Here is a 15316-nt window from a genome sequence, read left to right on the forward strand (position 1 = left end):
GCGGCTCAGCTGGGCCCGTGGTCTGGCCGCCATGTCTGGGATGTCATCCTGCATCCCATCTGTCCTATGCAGGTCCATGAACCTAATCTACAAAGAGTCGGGGATATTTGAAGGCATCCCCACCTACCGCTTCGTGGCCCCCAGCACCTTATTTGCCAACGGCTCTGTCTACCCACCCAACGAGGGCTTCTGCCCCTGCATGGAGTCTGGGATTCAGAACATGAGCACCTGCAGGTTCAGTAAGTATCTTCCCCCGTGGGAGGGAGGGCGGGAGGCCGTGGTGTGATGAGGCATCTGTCTGTCCCTGCGCCGCCTGCCTTCGCCACCATCTGCTTAATCTCTGGCCTCTGTACTCTTGATAATCCCATTAATCGGCCAGAGATATGGAGGGCAGCAGAAAGATAACCTGGGAAAAAAAACATGCCGTGTTTATTAGTGGCTGTCCTAACAAGTTCCCACAGCCTTAGTGGCTTAGAGCGACGATGAATTCATTATCTCTAATAGTTCAGAAGTCAGGCCTCGCCAGGCGTGGGGCCACATGTCAGCGTGCTGACACCATCCCTGCTGGACCCTCGAGGGGACACCCACGGGTTGCTCTTTCTGAGGCACCCACAAGTCCTTGGCTCCATCCTCACCGCCAGCAACACCACGTCTCTCTGATCCCGTGTCTGAGATCGTCTCTGATCCCACATCTCTTCTGCTTCCCTTTTCCGGTTTAAAGACCCCAGAGACTGTACTCCCCCCGCCCCCTGACGATAATCCGGCCTGATTAGCAGCCTTAATTCCACCTGCAGCCTCTGTTCCCCTTCGCCGTGGGACCTAACATGTTCGCAGGCTCGCGGACGGCTTTGGGGAGGGCCTCGTGGCTGCCACACCGGGAGACGCTCCTTTTTTTTTTTTTTTTAATGTTTTATTTATTTCTAGGAGAGAGAGAGAGACAGCGTGAGCAGGGGAGGGTCAGAGAGAGAGGGAGTCACAGACTGAAACAGGCTCCAGGCTCTGAGCTGGCAGTCAGCACAGAGCCCGACGTGGGGCTCGAACCCACGAACCGTGAGCTCATGACCCAAGCGAAAGTCGGACGCTTAACCGACTAAGCCACCCAGGCGCCCCGGGAGACGCTCCTTGAGGCTGCAGCTTCGTGCGAAGGGCCCTTTGTCCCATGTTGGGAGGAGAGGAAGCCGCCGAGGGTCCGAGTGATCCGTGAAATCTCGTTCCGTGGCGTGTGCTTGCGGGGTGGGGTGCGGGCGCAGGTGCTGCCAGCCCCCAGGATGTCCGCCTCAGCTGCGCATTTTGGGCTCTTGGCTGTGACCTCCAGTGCCCTCCTCTCGCCTTCACCCCGCGCATCAGCGAGCCGGTCGCCTCTGCTAGTCGATGGAACAGTGAAGGGACTCCTCCCTCCCTCCCGGGCCCCTGCCTCCTCGTGGTCCCGGCCCCTCCGGCCGCCTTTCAGAGGTTCACCACCCACCTGTGCCTAGTGACTTCTGTACAGGACGGCCAGCACAGGAGGACATTTTTGTTGTTGTGGAAAGGCCTGTTGGACACTGTCCCAGAGAGCAGCCCCAGGGACCTTTCTAAAACGCAGATTGGGGCGCCTGGGTGGCTTAGTCGGTTAAGCGTCCGACTTTCGCTTGGGTCATGATCTCGCGGTTCGTGGATTCGAGCCCCGCGTCGGGCTCTGTGCTGACTGCCAGCTCAGAGCCTGGAGCCTGTTTCAGAGTCTGTGACTCCCTCTCTCTCTGACCCTCTCCTGCTCACGCTGTCTCTCTCTCTCCTAGAAATAAATAAAAATATTAAAAAAAAATCTTTAAAACGCGGATTGCTGGCCAACCCTTCGCTTCAAATGTCTAACAGCCTCCCCGTGACACATGGTGGAGCCCTGACCCTGGCCTCCGTGCTCTGTAGGATCTGGCCTGTGCCAGCTCCTCTGATATCATTTCTTCCTGTACTTCCCTCACTAACTAGTCTTCAGCCCCATTGCCTTCTCACCATTTCTAGAATATATCAAATTTGGTCCTACCTCAGGCCCTTTGCATCAGCTGTTCCCCTGCCTTGAGAGTTCTTTCCCTAGATATCCATGTGGATCTATGTGGATCATTCCCTCCCTTCCTTTGGGTCTATTCAGGTGCCGCTTCCTCCAGGTGGCCTGCTCTGATTTCCATGGTAAAGTTGCCCCTACTGGCTGTTCTCAGTCACTTCACCCTTTATTGTGTTCATGGTGCCCCGCGCTCCCTGAACTCACCGACTGTGTATTTTGTTTTGTTTATTTGTATTTATTTGTCTGTGTCTTTCACTAGACTGTAAATGTTCTCGGCAGGCCTCTGTCCTCAGCTTCTAGAACTGTGCGGGGTAGGGAGTATTTGGAGGCATGGGTGTGTGGGCGAATCGTGCACCTCGGACATCGGGGCCCAGGGCTGGGACATGGCCCGAGGTCACACGGTTGGTAGGACAAGAAATTCTGGGGGCCCATCGGGCCGAAGCCACATTTCCAGCTGGAGGCGGGGATCCNGGCTGGACGACCTCCCCAGGCTCAGGCGGAACGGGGTGCTGGGTGGGCGAAGGCCTTGGAGCTGGGGGCTGGACGTGGCTCCTCTGTCGAGGCCGTCTGCTGACTCCGTCCGTCAGTGGGGCCCGTGGGCGCTGCTGCCTGGGGGTGGGGGCGCCCGCAGAGCCTTGCCGGGCGGGGGCCATGTGTGCTGTGTCAGGTGACAAGACTACAGCAAGCGGATTAGGCTTAAAGGGCATTTCGCGGTCTGTGTGGCTGCAGGTTCCAGAGCGGAGCCTCGTACCGGCCGCCGCCGGGAGCTGCCTTCGGCCCCGGGTGCCAGCTGTGGGCTGGCTCTGCCGCCAGGCAGGCGCTCGCTCTGCCCCCTCCGGGGATCCCGCTCAAACGCGGCCACGCGAGACGCGGCCTCCCGCGCNCCAGGCTCTGAGCTGGCAGTCAGCACAGAGCCCGACGCGGGGCTCGAACCCACGAACCGCGAGGTCATGACCTGAGCGAAAGTCGGACGCGTTACGACTAAGCCACCCAGGTGCCCCGATTGTCCCACTCTTAATAGGGGCTCAGGTCATGGTGTCAGGGTGTGTGGGTTCGAGTCCCGCGTGGGGCTCTGTGCTGACAGTATGGAGCCTGCTTGGAATTCTCTCTCCTCCTCTGCCCCCTGTCCCCCTGCCCAATAAATAAATAAACTTAAAAAAAAAAAAAGTGCAAGGGAATTTTAAAATATGTATAAATGCGATTTTTCCTTTTATGCTGAAATAAACACGTGTATAGAGAGGTCCCTATATACATGTATATATACAACATATATATATGTTGTACATAAAGCAACATGTGCAGTTTGAAATTCTACAGAGTGCACTCACCCATGTAACCAGCTCTAAGATGATGAAACAGCACAGGAGTGGGTGCCCCCCCCCCCCCGTTTCCTCCCGGTCACTGGCCAGCAGCACGGCCTTGCTCACAACATATTCTCCTTTATTCTCTTTTTCTGGCCTCTTTCACCCACTATTGCCTTGATGAGGTCCCCTCCCTGTTAGGGGTGTTGTAAGCACTGTGTTCATTGCTGTCTAGAAGGCCATTGTGGAAACACACCTGCTTCCTTATCTTTTCTGCCATTCACGGGCATCTGAGTCCCTGTCGTTTGACCATTGGCCTCGAGCGGCCGGGCATGTTACTGTACATGTCTCTCGGCACAGCTCTGTCTGCATTTCTGTGACCTTTTGTCTGAAGATAAGAAATAGCGCACATTTCCCTGTAGGGCTTTGAAAATTTCTTGGACGCAAAGGACTCGAGAGTCTTCCTCCGACCTTGTGCTGTGTAAGGTCCTCAGACGTGCTCAGCAGAGCCTCTTAATCGTAATCTGGCGATCCTGGGCAGTTCGGCCCGGCTGGGTGCGCCATAAAGCGATAAAGGGCCGCCCGCGTATTGCCCGTGCTGTTTGGAAATAAAATAGCAAGGGGCACATGCATGTGTGCCAGGAAAAATCAGGCTTGCTTAGCGACCGAGGCAAGTGACGGCACATTGGGCCCACTCACTTTAGGTTTCCGCAGGCTTGGACGCACACTGGGGGCTTGTTTGAGATTCGCCACGTTCAAGGGCCTGGCATGGTGGCGCCCCCTTTACTGAGGGTCTATAGAGACGGGGGTCTTCGTGTTTGCTCTGGTGGTCTGTTCACGGCGGAGATGGGGAGATGGGAAATGAGGTTTTCCAAAATGTGGGGCGTTGTGTCTGGGGATGCTCGAGGTCACTTCGAAGGCCCTAGGAGGTGCCTTTCAATGCCATTGACTGACTTGGGAGAGAGGCCTCCTGTTTTCCCAGACCCTTACCCTCACTCCAGGCACCCCCAGCAGAGAGTCTCTGGATGCTAAGAGGCCTTTCCAGCACCCATCTGTCTTTTTAAAGGATTTTTATTTTTTTAAAGTTTATTTATTTATTTTGAGAGAGAGAGAGAGTGCACCAGCATGGGAGGGGCAGAGAGAGGGGAAGAGAGAGAGAGAATCCCAAGCAGGCTCTGATCCATCAGTGCAGAGCTCAACACAGGGCTTGAACTCATGAACCGTGAGATTATGACTTCAGCCAAATCAAGAGTCAGATGCTTAACCGACTGAGCCACCCAGGTGCCCCAAAATATTTTTATTCTTTTTTTTTTTTAAATGTTTATGTATTTTTGATTCTTTTTTTTGTATTTGATTCTATTTTTGTATTCTTTTTTTTTTTTTAATGTTTATGTATATTTGAGAGAGAGACAGTGCAAGCGGGAGACAGGAAGACAGAGAGGGAGACACAGAATCTGAAGCAGCTCCAGGCTCTGAGCTGTCAGCACAGAGTGCGCTTTGGGTCCTCTGTCTCCCCCTCTCTGCCCATCCCCGCCCCCCTCTCAAATTAACAGACATTAAAAAAAAAATTTTTTTTTAAATGTACAGTTCAGTGGCATTGAGCACATTTACAACATTGTGCACCTACCATCTCTGTCTAGTTCGAGAACATTCTCATCCTTCCAAAAGGAGATCCCACACCCATTACCAGTCACTCTCCATCTCCCCTCCCCTAACCCCTGGCGAGCTCAGTCTGCGTTCTGTCTCTAGAATTTGCCTGTACTGGATCCTCATGGGGTTTTGAGAGAGACTCATTCTTTTCCTCGACAGCACATTGTCCATCAGGCTCTCTGTACGTTGTCCGGAGCATCCGAGGGTGCGCTGGCATTTGCCTTGCTCGATCTATTGATAGAGAGGTTCAGCCTCATGTTTCTAGGTGTGAATTTCTCACACAGAGGGGCCCAAGTCAGTCCCCATTCACACTCGCTGGCGTCCGTTCCGCAGACCCACTGCTGGGAGAGGAGTGAGGCAGGTGTGTTTTCTTCCTTCCCATGGACGTTAGGGAGACCTGGCCACAGGTGTGCACACCTCAGCATCTCTGACGGTTGCCATGTGGCCTGCAGAAGACAGCCTGGGCTGCTTGGCCTGGTGATCAAGATGCCCTACCCAAGTTCAGATCTGGCCTCGACTTACCTTTCTTTCCTCAACTCCTATAATTCTCCTCCACATACTGTCTGGTCCACGTGCATCGTGCAATTCCCCACCTCCCTGCCTTTGCTTCTGCCACTCCTTTCACCTGAAGTGCCGTTCCCTGGCCTGCCCTGCCTGGCGAATTTTAACCATTCTCCCTTCCTTCCTGTGATCTCCTCACCTGCATCAGCAGCTCTTCCGTTACCATCCCTGGGATACAGAGCTTGTCTCTTCCCAGTGCCTGGCGTCTCGTGGGCCCTCGATAGACATTTACAGGCTGAAGGGATTCTTTCTAGTTATTGTCGTTTGCATTTTGTCATCATCCGTGTGCTCTGCAGGCAGCGGCTCTGTTTCATCCCCTGAGCCTGGCCAGAAGCAAACTGTGGATGTGCTGACGCTCTCCATTGTCTGACACACCCCCTCCGCCCCTCTGCCTTCTAGATGCACCCTTGTTTCTCTCCCACCCTCACTTCTACAACGCCGACCCGATGCTGGCAGAAGCGGTGCTTGGCCTCCACCCCAACCAAGAGGAACATTCCTTATTCCTGGACATCCATCCGGTGAGCCCCTGCCTGTCAGCCTGTGGGGGGCAGGGTGGGAGATTTCGCATTGGTGCCAGCTTGGCTCCCTTCCCTACCCCCAGGCACTGAGCTCTTCTGGCCGTGGGGTGGAGGGTGGGGGTGATGGGGTGATGGGAAGCCTGACTTTCGTTGGCGTTGATAGCTTCTGGAATATCAAGCTGTCAGAGGTCGCTACTTTGCCCTGACTCCATAGTTCAAGGGATTCATTATCTCTTTGCGAGGGAATTGTCTTTCTAAAAGGACCATAAGACAGTAAATTAATGAAAATTATCAGCATGCCAATTAGCCAGAATAGCCCTGTGACCATGCCAACATATCATAAAGATCCTCGACAGGAGCCTCGCAGGTAAACTGGGTTCTGGGGAATTTGTCCTTTATGGCATTCTGTCCGCAGGTGGGGACCAAGAGAAGAGGGTAGCAGACCCACGCAGGTGGCGCTCCTGTGGGCCTATGTTTACCCGATTGCCTTGTCTCCTAGCATCTGTGTCACTGTAACATGTGCCCATTTGGGCCTGGTGGCCTTCACTGTTGCCTGAAACTCCTGTGGGTTTCTGTTTCCTGCATGGACACTGCTGGTCTTCCCCACGGGCCTTTTTCAAACCTCTTGTGCCCGACATTGTTCCACATGGTCTCTCTGCGTGCTCCTCAGACTTTCTGAGCTCCTGACTCAACCCGCCAGCCCCGCCAGCCTCTGGCACTCCATCTTCCCCCTCCCCGCCTTCTCTTTTCACTCAGAACCCGGACTAGGGAGGTCAAATGCGACCCCATGCGCTTCACATCCAGCAAACAGTGCTTGCACGCTCATTATGACCCAGACACCAGCCAGATACTTTCACATGCAGCCACTCAGTAAATTTGCACAATCTGCTGGGCGGTGAGCATTGCTGCTCCCGTCGTACAGATGGGGAGAGCATGGCCCAGATAGGGCAAGCGACACAACTCATAAATGGGATTGTTGCCTCCACAGGGGACAGATCCATTCTGTCCCGTTCGTTGCTTGGCTGCTGGCAGTTAGCGTAGAGGTCCTGGTATCTCCGCAGGCACAGTTTTGATAAATGAGAGTAAGTACGAGGCCACGCTGAATTCAAACACAGTCCTTCTGATGCCCCCGCCTCGTGTCCCGTGCTAATGTCTGGTTGAGTTTAATGAGGCTGGCATTAATTATTTAAATTGGTAGTAATTACAATTAATATATTATGTGTTCTGCTGAAGCTCGTTCTTGTTAGAGACGTTAAGGCTTTGCCACATTGTCTTAACATTTCAATCAGCTGCTAAGAGGTTTTTATTATAAAGGTAATGGGGTTGTCCGCCTTCTCTCTTTCAGTTCATTTACTTTACTGCCTCTCTCTGCTGGCTTCGGGGGAATCTGCCAAGGGCACCCTCTCTGTCTGTCCTCACTGGTGACTCGCACCTGAGTGCGTGGATTTCCCTTTTCCGCCTGGGTTGAGAAATAGGCGAGGGTCGGGAGGCCGGGCAGATACCAGCACGTGTCTGCAGCAGCAGCTACGTTGGCCGGTGTCTACTTCTTTTGTTTTGGGTCGGCTGGTGGCACGCGGGGAAAGGAAGTGGCCCTTCGTTTTTCTGAAGTTTGTTTGCTTGTTTGTTTTTTTAGAGAGAGTGCGTGCACACGTGTGTGAGCAGAGGGGAGGGGGAGGGGCAGAGAGAGAGAGAGGGAGAGAGAGAATCCCAAGCAGCTCCGTGTTCACCGCAGAGCCCAACACGGGGCTTGATCCCACGACTCTGGGATCATGACCTGAGCCGAAATCCAGAGTCGGACGCTCAACCAGCCGAGCCACCCAGGTGCCCCCTCCTTTCGTTTTTTGGTTTTTGATTTGGGCACTTTTGGGGAGGAAGAAAGAGCCTGGGCCCGGGTTGCTGGCTGTGAAGCATCAGCCCCCAAAATAGAATATGCATTGGCATTGCTGCCGAGGTGGCCGGTTTTCCAGCCCTGAAGCCGGGAAGGGTGTGGTGATGGGCGCGAGCTCACGGGGCCGCGCTTCTGTCCTGTGCGGTGCCGGCCACGGCGGGGGTTTGCCCACTGAGAAGTGGCCCCACCACACTGGAGAAGCAGGCCAGTGAGGGAAGGAAATAAATTTCCTGGGGAAGGAAGTGGCCTGGGTGGAGACCCCGGCATGCAGAGTCTGTTCTAGAAAGCGGAGGGGATGGCAGCTTGTGCTCGGATCTCCGAGACCACCGCCGCGTTCCACGATTTGCGAGCAGGAGACCCAGGACTCAGCACGGCTGTGCTCATTCCAGAGGAAGGACACGGAGCACCGTCTCCCGGGGTGGCCACACAGGACACACTTAATTCCCCCAGCAGTGAGGCGTGTCGCCTCAGGGAAGCCCGTTAGAGACAGTGCCCTGGTGTTTACCGAGGACTGTTCCCACCGGCACCCTCTGCCTGCTCCCTTCCAAACTTCCAGACTCCCCGCAGGATGGCTGACGGGGGCGGCATAAATCACGATGCTTGTACAAACAGTCCAGGCACGGTGAGCCCCCCCTTATCAGTTAGGGGGGCTCCCGAAATCCAGGCTCCCAGCCTCCAGCCACCGGCCAGCCTGGCCACCGGGCCTCTCTGAGGAGGACGGCCTGGGCCTGCTGCGTTGTCTCTTTTCCACGCTCGGATGGACTCACTCCCACCCTGTCGGTTCTCGGTTCGAGCTCTCCCGGCCTCAGCAGCTCGGCGACGGCCCGGCCTCCTGGCCTCCTGGCCTCCTGGCCTCAGAGCTCGGTTCCTGCTCCGGAGCCGCCCCCCGAGTCTGGTCATAACGTGTGTGTCCTGCTGTTTCCTCACTGCTTTAAACAATTATCTCATAAGAGAAAAAGGTAGGTTTGCACCCGAAAGGAGTTTCCGGTCACTACCTCACGTCGGAAATGAAAAATTTCTCAGAGAAAAGGCGGCAGCCTTGAAAATGAACGCAAGGGAGAAGTATCGTTAGGCTTGAGACAGTCAGCAGGAAAGTTGTGTGACTCAGGAGGAAAGTGGCTTTCTTCACACGCGAGTCTGTTTTGTTTGGTCTGGAGGATGCGCGGGGTCGGGGGGCAACGGGTGAGAAGTGTCATTTGCACTCGGAGAAGCGACGTGGGCAGAAGAGCCGTTGGGGAAGCGTGTGTTCATCCGGAGGGGCTCGGAGCCAGCGGGAGGGCCCCATCCCCGGGCAGCTCAGCCGGACGGCCGCCCTGTGGAGCGGGACCAGGGACGGGTGTTTGGAGGCGTCCCCGGGGCTCCCGAGAACCCCGGCCCCTCAATGCGCTGTTTCTCAGGTCACCGGAATCCCCATGAACTGCTCTGTGAAGCTACAGCTGAGCCTCTACATCAAGGCCATCAAAGGCATCGGGTGAGTGGGTCCGGGCGCTGGGGCTGCGGTGCCTTCCCCAGGGCCCAGCTCGTGGGGAGGGGGACGGGCTTCCTGGATTTGCGGGCTGGTCCCTGCCCCGGAATCCCCTGGATTCACCAGACTCTTCCGTCCAAGCCATTTCCCACTCCACAGAAAATTGAGAAAAAAAAAAATTTAAATCCTGGCAAAAAACAAGTCTTTGAAAAAGGAAACTCGCCAGACGGCATTGTAAAATGTGACTCTTTGCTTTATGGGAGGAATATTTTAAGCCCTGATTTTCTTTTGTCTTGTCTTGTTTTTGTTTTGAATCGCGACCTTATCGAGGTATAAATCACACGCTGTAAAACTCGCCCTTGGCCAGCCTACAGCTCGGCGATGTGTGGCATATCCACGAAGCTGTGCAGTGTCTTCACAGTCAGGTTTAGACCTTTCTGTCACCTCCAAAGAGACCCGTGTCCGTTATCAGTCGCCTCCCCCTCCCCCGGCCCCTGTCAGCCCTAATCTACTTTCTGTCTCTGTGGATTTGCCTCTGCCCGACACATCCTATAAATAGAATCGGAGACTACGTGGCCTTTTGTGTCTGGCTTCTCTCACTCGGCATCATGTTGTCGAGGCTCATCCTGTGGCAGGTGTCTGAGCGTCCTTTCTATGGCCAAATCCTGTTCCATTGAACGCACAGGGCATGTTTTACGTATCAGTTGGTGGACATTTGGGTCTTTCTCGTTTTTAGCCGTCACGAGTAATGACGCTATGAACGTGCACGCGTACTTCTGTGTGGATGGAGGCTTTCAACTCTGCTGGGTACGGACCTGGGGCAGACCCCGTGCTGGGCCACGCGGGAACTCCACGGTCAGCGCTGGAGGCCCCGCCGGCCTGGTTTGCCCCGCTGACCTTCCTGCGGGCAGCGTGGGAGCGTTCGGCCCCGTGTCCGCGCCAGCTCTGGTTAGGACAGGGTGCTGTGACGGGGCTGGGCGGGGGGTTGCACCAGTTTAGTCGTTATGGTAGGGTCTGGCTTTGGTGTTTTGTTTTGTTTTTTAAGCATATTTGGAATAGTTTCATAAAAAAAAGATTCCCCTACAGAGATTCCTGGGCTCCAGGAATGTGAGCATCTCTTTTCTGTACAATGCCTTTCAGCTGGAAAGAATGCGCTCCTCTCTTTCATTCCCGGCCTGGCTTTTTATTTGTGCATTTTGAGGCTGTTGGAGGGTTTGCAAGGTGGTGAAATGGCACAGGGATTCACCCGGCCTCGGACTCTGGGGCCCGCATCACTTTGAGGGGGGCCAGCAGGTGACTAGGAAAGGCTGGGCGGGAGGGGCAGCCCCGCCCCAGCACCGGGGAGCCCATGTCTGCTGGGGCCCCATCGGGTGCACTTTCAAATGCAGTTTTGAGAATCTGGATTTTGGGGCACTTGGGTGGCTCAGTCGGTTAAGGGTCCGACTTCAGCTCAGGTCATGATCTCATGGTTCGTGGGTTCGAGCCCCGCGTTGGGCTCTGTGCTGACAGCTCAGAGCCTGGAGCCTGCTTTGGATTCTGTGTCTCCCCCTCTCTCTGCCCCTCCCCTGCTCACACACTCTCTCTCTCAAAAATAAAGATTAAAACAATTAAAAAACAAAAAACAAAAATCTGAATTTTAACACGAGCTCTCTTAATTTTCACCAGTTGGAAGTGAATTTGAATTCTTGACAAACGCTGTTCAAGCCAGCAGCACGGCCGGGTTGCTGGACTCTGCATGTTGGTGACCCGTGGCCTCTACCCTGCCCTCTCTGGGCCTCTGTGTGCCAGTCTCTCCAGGACAGGGCGACACAGCTGTCTGACCTCCCCTTCGGGCCAGAGCAGTGGCCTCGAGGGGGCCGGTCTAACCAAGGTGCTTCCCGCCACCCCATGGGGAGCGGGCGTGGGAAAAAGGCAGAGACCCAGCTGCCGAAAGCACTTTGCGGGCGGCCCGAGAGAGATTGGAGAGTGGTGCCTGAGGGATTTGGGCCATCCATGCCGACTCTGGTTCTGTCCCCCTAGTGAGGTCCCTCCCCCCTCTGTCCGGCTGTGCCTTCTTGAAGCAGACCCCAAAACGGTGAGGCTGCAGACGTTTTCGCCCTATGCTAGTTCCGAACCTGGAGCAGTTTCTACAGGGTGGCTGTTCTTCTGAGCGCTTTTCACGGCATTTGGTGCCAGCGTAGCCCCCATGGTGCAGAGGAGACACAGAGAGGGAGGTCGCGTGCCCACGGTCACACAGTTAGCTAGTCAGTATTGTGTCGGGGGTCCCCAAGACCACTGTCAAGTTCGATGATTTAGCGGGAAGACTCACAGGACGCAGCACATAGTCGTACTTGTGGCTGTGATTTATTATGGCGAAGGAGTCAAGCAAAATCAGCAAAGGAAAAGGTGCGTGGGGGCAAGTCGGGGCAGAAGCTTCCAGAACCCTCTCCTGGGTGAGTCACAGAGGACGCCCTCAATTCCTCCAGCATTGAGTTGTGACAACACGTGTGAAGTGTTTTCTACCAGGGAAGCCCATTAGAGACTCAGCGCCCGGGGTGTTTATTGGGGCCTGGTCACGTGGGCCCCGTCTGGCACGAGCCCAGACTCCAGATTCTCCAAAGGAAAGCAGGAGGTGAGCATAAGCGCTCTTGTTAGTTAGCTGGGTGCATTGCCATCCTGAATAAATGTGGGCTTTTGTTTCTAAAAGGAACGAGTGGACACCAGCCAGGTCACTGGCACCCCCCACGCCACCCCGACCAATTACGCAGGAGACAAGAGTTTTTAATTCAAAAGAACACTAGCAGATTGCCAAGTTGCTCCCTGCCAGGAAATACCCGTTCCTCAAGCCTGCACCGATCCAGTCATTGCAAAATCAAATCCCTCCCGACCCTGGAGCCAAAGCTGCCTGACATAAACTCGCTTTTTTTGGTCTGATTTCCAGACAAACAGGGAAGATCGAGCCGGTGGTCCTGCCGTTGATGTGGTTTGAAGAGGTGAGAGGCTGCCTCACGTTGCCTGCATGGGTGCCCTTGGGCGTGGTGTCTGGGGCCCCCGGGAGGGGCCAGTGTGGGCTTTGCAGGTGGGGGCGGCTGTTTGTGGGGGAGGGGAGGCTGGGCTGGCAGCTGGAATGGGGGTGTAGAACCATCTGTTAGAAGCTTTAGAAGGCCCAGGCGCTTTATATCACATATCCCACGGAGCTGAAAGGATCGCTTGAGATGAGGAAGACAGAGGCTGCATGGAAATGTGAGGCTCTGGTCCAGGGTGTAATTTTGTACATGCTCTTGACCACTTCTCCTGAGAGGAGGGAAGTTGCTTTCCAGAGTTCAGCTTCTCTCTCTTTTATTTTTTTTAATGTTTATTTATTTTTGAGATAGAGAGAGGCAGAACACAAGTGGGGAGGGGCAGAGAGAGAGAGAGAGACACAGAATCCGAAGAAGGTTCCGGGCTCTGAGCTGCCAGCACAGAGCCCGACATGGGGCTCGAACCCATGAACCATGAGATCATGATCACCGAGCCACCCAGGCGCCCCCAGCGTGTCAGGTTTTCACTAGAACTTTTTCTTCTCCCAGCTTTTGGGGGTTCCTTCTGGCCAACTTGTTTCAGATGGGGCAGAGCTCACCTCACAGGCGGGGCACCTTGTGGGAGGCGGAGCTCCGCTTTGGTCCCGCCCTCCTCCAGGGCCTCAGAACCCCTCCCGTTCGGGGAATTAGGACCGAGAATTAGAGAATCCGCTCGTAGGTGTCTGTGAGCCAGGCCGGTAGCATCCTGGGCCCACATACCATTGGCCAGAACGTGATCACCGTGGTCCTGTCCAGCTGCAAGGGAGTCTGGGAAATGTCCCGCGTGTGCCCCCGAGGAAAAGGAGGCCCCCACAGGCTCCATCACAAGCTGGGGGAGGAGTAGTCCCNGGGGTGGCGTCTGCGTCCCGGACCTGCCCGGTGCGGCCCCAGCCCGGTAGCCTGTCGTTCTCCGTCCCCAGAGCGGGGCGATGGAGGGCCAGCCCCTGCAGACCTTCTACACCCAGCTGGTGGTGGTGCCCAGCGTGCTGCACTACGCCCAGTACGTCCTCCTCGGCCTGGGCTGCATCTTGCTGCTCATTCCCATCATCCACCAGATCCGGAGTCAGGTAGGTGGTGGCTAGCGCGCGGCCCGGGCCCCGCGGCCCGCTGCTTGCCTGCTGGGGGTCGGTGGGACGCGGACGGGGTTCCCCTGGCCGCCCCTCCCGGGGTTCCCGCGGACAGCCTGGCTCGGGGCCCACCTTGGGCAGCGGTCCCGCGCCTCTGCCTGGGGCAGGGGAGCTCACCCTGTGTCCTCGCCTCTCTTGCGTCCTGCATTTCCCCACTTTCTCCCGCCCGGCCCGGGGCCTGGGGACTCCCCCTGGGAGGGGCTTTGGGCACTGACACCTGGTGCTGGGTTGGCGTGTTCACCAGGGCAGCCCCTGCTGGGGCCAGGCTCTGTCAGGAGCAGGCCGTACTGCCTGGGGAGACAGACAGCGTCCCTGCCCCGGGGGACCGGGCTGTCCCTGTGGGGGAGACAGAGGGAAACCAAGTAAACAGAAAGGATAATTTCGCTGATGATACAGACGCTGGGAAATGTGGCAAGTTAGTGCTGTCCGGTAGGCCTACACGAGCCACGTGTGGGATTTTAAATCCAAATTTTTTAACAGCCACAGTAAGTAAAAAGAAACCGATTTTAATCATATATTTTGTTTCATCTGGATAGGTCCAAAATCTGACCATATCAACATGTAACTGATATGAAAAAAATACAAACATAACCGTATCGTATATTATTTTTTCCATGTTATGTCTTTAAAATCTACTGTGTATTTTACACTTATGTTACACTCACCCCATTTATTTATTTTTAAATGTTTATTTATTTTGAGCAGGGGACGGGAGAGAGAGAGAGAAAGAGAGAGAGAGAGAGAATCCCAAGTAGGCTCTGTGCCCAGCGCACGGAGCCTGACACGGGGCTTGATCTCCTGACAGCGAGATCATGGCCTGAGCCGATATCAAGAGTAGGACACTTAACTGGCTGCACCCCCTGGGCGCCCTGAGACTCACCCCATTGTAAGGACCTGACAGCTGTATGTGGCTTCTGGACCGGACAGCATAGAATTTATTCCAGAGCGCTGGGGACAGCTAACGAGCGCGTCAGGAGCGGCTCCTCTGAAGAGGCAGAATTTAGGCTGAGGTGTGAATGCTAAGGAGGCACTCAGCACACAGTCACAGAAGTACTGCCCCAGGCCCAGGAATGGCCAGTGCAAAGGCCCTGAGGCAGGGATGGGCAAGGTGTGTGGGAGGGCCCTGGGGCCCCCACAGCGCCTGCTTTCTCGCTTCAGCTTTGGGGCCAACAGCTCTTCTGCGCTCTCCTCCTTGGGGCGGCTTGCACGCTCGCTCGCTTGCTGGGGCAACGACAGACCTTCCCGGGCTCTTCACTTTGGTTTCAGACCCTTAACCCGACTTACCTTCCAAAGTCCACATCCTCTGGGGGAGGAAGGTTGGCGCTGGTGCCAGGGTGCCGAGGCCCCGGAGCTGTCACCGTGCCAGCGCCCAGGTGTTTGAGCCTCTGGTGACCGATGGGCGTAAGCGGCCTGTCGGGGGCCCGGGGAGACCGGGCTGAGCGGACCTGGCGCTCCGGGGAGCACAGNTGTGTGACCCTCCTTGGTTGTGCCCAGTAGTGACGACATACCGCCCCAGGCGGGGGACCCGGTGGACTAGCTGGTGAGGGTCCGGGCCAGGGGAGGGGGCTCCGCCTTCTGTCCCCTCTGTCCCCTAAGTGTCCACGGGAAGCAGGATGGGGAGGAGAGAGGGCGCACGTGCGAGGTCGCTGGCTGAGGCGCCTCCGGTGCAGTCAGGACGGCTGTTTTCACTGAGGACGCAGCCCCTGCAGTGTCACGGAGGCCAAATCACGGAA

The 15316-nt window shown here is 55.8% G+C and overlaps 1 protein-coding gene across 2 annotated transcripts in view; it reads left to right on the forward strand.

The window, feature by feature from the left end:
- Positions 1 to 15316, forward strand: part of SCARB1 (scavenger receptor class B member 1) — a 34246-nt gene that overhangs the window by 12478 nt on the left and 6452 nt on the right. For both annotated transcript variants that reach the window (XM_077747999.1, XM_077747998.1), the window contains exons 6-10: positions 73 to 239; positions 5947 to 6065; positions 9351 to 9424; positions 12339 to 12390; positions 13377 to 13523. In XM_077747999.1, the coding sequence (XP_077604125.1) occupies positions 73 to 239; positions 5947 to 6065; positions 9351 to 9424; positions 12339 to 12390; positions 13377 to 13523 (559 nt within the window). The remainder of the gene's footprint in view (positions 1 to 72; positions 240 to 5946; positions 6066 to 9350; positions 9425 to 12338; positions 12391 to 13376; positions 13524 to 15316) is intronic.

Source organism: Crocuta crocuta, unplaced genomic scaffold, assembly GCF_008692635.1.
Source record: "Crocuta crocuta isolate KB4526 unplaced genomic scaffold, BGI_CrCroc_1.0 scaffold29, whole genome shotgun sequence".
Taxonomy (NCBI): domain Eukaryota; kingdom Metazoa; phylum Chordata; class Mammalia; order Carnivora; family Hyaenidae; genus Crocuta; species Crocuta crocuta.